This window comes from Arachis hypogaea, chromosome 8 (genome assembly GCF_003086295.3).
Source record: "Arachis hypogaea cultivar Tifrunner chromosome 8, arahy.Tifrunner.gnm2.J5K5, whole genome shotgun sequence".
Lineage (NCBI taxonomy): Eukaryota > Viridiplantae > Streptophyta > Magnoliopsida > Fabales > Fabaceae > Arachis > Arachis hypogaea.
Genome location: NC_092043.1, coordinates 17,223,906 through 17,227,949, shown reverse-complemented (window position 1 = coordinate 17,227,949; position 4,044 = coordinate 17,223,906). Strand labels below are relative to the sequence as shown.

The window sequence follows — 4,044 nt, the reverse complement described above, 5'->3', positions numbered from 1 at the left end:
CTAAACCCGAAACTAAAACTTCTTTAATCAAAACGCATCTGGCCTTCCTGAAGTTCATCAAAGGCCTTCCTAAAGTGAGCTAGCTTCAAATATCTATATCGTCGGTCACCACGCTCCCAGTTACGCCACCTAATATGATATTTTCAATTAGCTCAACTGAATCTTAAATATCAAGAAACGGGTACATTGTAATATAATATTACCTATTTGCTAGTGGAAAGCTGCGGGGTTCTCTAGGAAGCGGTGATAGATATGGCAGTCGGATCCAAGCCCAACCCAGCAGAAGTGTTAGTGGTCCATCTATTTCCTTACAGTTATAGCGAGATGCCTTACATAGGGCCCTGTAAAGGTGTGCTAGGCATGCCGATCCCCAGCTATACTGTCCAATATTGACAAAATCACGAAGCAAGGGTAGAAACTTTCAGTGCACGCCTGCCCCAGACTTATCCCCAAACAAGATCGTCCCGATCAGCAACATAATGTGGCACCTCACATACCTTTGTATACTGATTTCATCGGTCAATTCTAAATTCTCTTTTAGATTCCGCAGCCAGGTCAGTTTTATGCAGCTAGATCTACACTCCTCCTTACGCGGTGCAACGCCAAATTGAAGCAAACACTCCGCCTCCATGGCTTCGAAACTACTCATTGTCATTCCTGTAACTGGAAGACCATCTGTGGGAAGACCAAGAATTAGAGCCACATCTTCAAGAGTCACGGAACATTCACCAATGGGAAGGTGGAACGTATGTGTGTCTGGGTGCCAACGTTCGACTAGAACATTTACCAATGCTTTCTGACACTGCACTATCCCAATCTGAGATACATGATAGAAACCGGTAACTCGTAGATGCTCCTCTACCCCATCGTTGTACCGATCCGGAGGAACTGGATGGTTACATGTCAACATTCTTAATTTCTACAAAAAAAAATAACAAATTACTAGTCAGATAAACAACAACAACTACTAACCTACTATCATCAATCATTTTACTGAATCCTTATATAACTAATTATTCTAACTTCTAAAATTATTTAATTAATCCTTAAAATTATTCACAACTGCAAATAAAAATCATTACTAATACATATATTCCTAATCAAAATTCTCAACCATATTACAACATCTAGAATTAATTTTAATATTAATGACTCATTTGTTAAACATTTTTCCCCTCAACAATAAAAAAAATTAACATCCAATATATACCATCACTCATATTCGGACAACGATAATAATTAACTTGCTAATAATAATTACGACAATTAAACAAATTTATATATTCTCATAATAAAAAATCTAACATGCCTTAATTAGAATAACCATACTAATCACTCAACATTAATAATATCTCACAATAACAATATCATTAACATCAACTTCTCCATCAGTAAAAGTTATAGTTATTTGTTTAAAAAAACATTTAAATTTAAAAGTTATAGTTATTTGTTTAAAAAAACATTTAAATTTTAACGTTTGTTCCTCCCACAAAATTATACTTAAAAATAATTATAAATTAAAAAAAATTACATTCCACACTTTATTAATAATAAGTAACCATTCCCTTCTTTTTTTTATTACATTCGGAAGTCTTCAGACCACAATAATAATAACGAACTTCACTATAATAATATTTATAACTAAAAATCTGTAAAAAAAATTTTGAAAAAAATCTAACAAATATTAAAAAATTAGTAATAATCATTCTATTTATATTCTTTAATTGCATTTATCACAACAACCATAATAACTAAATTTTTAATATTAATAACTATAAACATAATAAATTAATAAAATTTAAAAAAATTTTAAAAAAACTTACATAATCAGGATTACTGAGATAATGAATAATGTGAAACTCAGATCGATCAACACCTTTAACTTTAAATTTTTTTGGCATGATTGTTTCTCCTTCACCATGTAAAGCAACTAGAGAAAGGGAGAAGAAGGTGACCCTGAGAATGAAATGTGAGAGAAACTAAATTGAATTCGGATGGAGAGAGAAGGTTGAGAAGTCCTTGTTGCTTTCAGAGACACCATTCGGGGTAAAACATGCGCGCGACGCGTGTCAACTTTTGGAACAACTCGGATCGTTCGATAAATTGAAGGAAAATCGGACGGTCCGTGACCTGAGACGTTCTCGGAGAGTCCGAGTTACAGCTTTCACTGAGCCAAATGCACGCTACTCGGACCATGCATTTTGTATGTGTAACTCAGAAGGTCCGAGTTGTTCGTCACTGACACCACAATTTCGTAAAAAACTTCTCACTCCCATATCAAAATTTTACACCATCCTTGGCTCCATATGTTAATTAAAAAGCTGTCGTAACTTAGTTGGATTTAATCACGTTGTCTAAAATTATTGTTAAAAATTTAAAACCGCAAACAATAGTTCTATGGGTACCAACTACCAAGCATTATCCATTGAGTAAAAATAAATTAATTAAAATATTATGGAAAGAAAATCCAAACTGATCTTGTTAAAATTTCATCGCCTACCACGTGGCTAAAACATAACCAAGAATAAACACCTCACATAAGCTCAAGCCATGTGGATACATCATACCGTAGATATTTATTAGGTTGCTTTATAATTTATAAAGCAGAAATACAAACTCACAATCTGACTCAACCTTAGTTAAATGAAACCCCTCCCTCTTCACCACTTTATATTCAGTATTCAGACATTCACAGTTTTAACACTCCCAACAGAAGAAAACACAAACTAGAGAGAAAGAAAGCTATGCTCCAAAACCTTCGAATCCCTAACTCCGATGGAGGAGGAGGAGTACCACTCTCTCCATTCTCTATCGATGCCGAAGATCCTGACAGTCAACACCACCTCCACGTGTTCTCCACCGATCATTTTCGAATGTTCGACTTCAAGGTTCTGAACTGTCCACGTGGCAGGTCGCACGACTGGACGGAGTGCCCCTACGCTCACCCCGCGGAGAAGGCTCGCCGGAGAGACCCTCGAAAGTACCATTACTCCGGCACTGCGTGTCCGGAGTTTAGAAAAGGGCATTGCCGAAAAGGTGACTCGTGCGAGTTCGCTCACGGCGTGTTCGAGTGCTGGCTCCACCCTCAAAGATACAGGACACATCTCTGCAAGGACGGCGCGGCCTGCCGCCGCCGCGTCTGCTTCTTTGCACACGCGCCGGATCAGCTGCGCGTGCTGGCTCCCAACTCGGCCGAGTCGCAACTCAGCGACTCGCGGAGTCTTCGTCGCAATAAAAACAACAACGTTTCTTCGCCTACTTCAGTTCTTAATTACTCTTGCTATTTCCCGGAGTCGCCGCCATCTTCGCCTGGGGATCCTCGACACGGCGTCGTTCCGTTTAGTACGGTGCGGGAGTTGGTGAGCTCAATGCGGAACATGCAGCTTGAGGAAATGGGCTGTGGGCCTCAGATGGGCTGTGTGTATGGGTCTCCGCAATTGGGCCTGGGCCCAATGAGCGGGTGTGAGGAAGAGCCTGCAATGGAGAGAGTGGAATCTGGGAGAGACATTAGGGCGAGAATGTACGCGAAGCTGAGTAGGGAGAACTCGTCGATTGGGAGAAGCGAGGGTCCTTTCCCTGATATTGGATGGGTCTCTGAACTCCTAAAATGAAAGTCAAAGTCAAAGTCAAAGTGTTGTGCTGTGTTGATTTTGATTCTTTTGTGGCTTGAAGAATTGGATCGGTGGCCATTGACTGCATTTGACTGTGTATAGCTAAGTTGTACCTTCCTAATGCGATTTATTTGAAACTGAATAAGATTCTCTCTGTACATAGTTGAGATCCATGAGACGTCATTCTTGTTGTTTATGTAACTCTTCTTAGGGGCATTGTTTTTTGGTTCAAGTTAAAAAGTATTTGTGGCTGCCGATGAATGTGTAGCTTGTGAATATTTCTACATTGTAACTTTGGAGTTAATTTTATTTGATTAATAACGGAATTATTACTTGAGATTCGAGAGTGGAGGCTTTGAAGTTAAAATTGGAATTGCTTGCAAGCAAAATTTGTTTCTACTCAAAATGTTGTTCCTTAACTACCTGCCCACTT

At 38.7% G+C, this 4,044-nt stretch overlaps 1 protein-coding gene across 1 annotated transcript; it reads left to right on the top strand.

The window, feature by feature from the left end:
• The first annotated feature begins 2,458 nt into the window (after positions 1 to 2,458).
• Positions 2,459 to 3,948, top strand: LOC112706389 (zinc finger CCCH domain-containing protein 20). The gene has a single exon (XM_025757681.3). The coding sequence runs from the start codon at positions 2,745 to 2,747 to the stop codon at positions 3,609 to 3,611; it is 867 nt and encodes a 288-aa protein (XP_025613466.1). The 5' UTR covers positions 2,459 to 2,744; the 3' UTR covers positions 3,612 to 3,948.
• Positions 3,949 to 4,044: the final 96 nt, after the last annotated feature.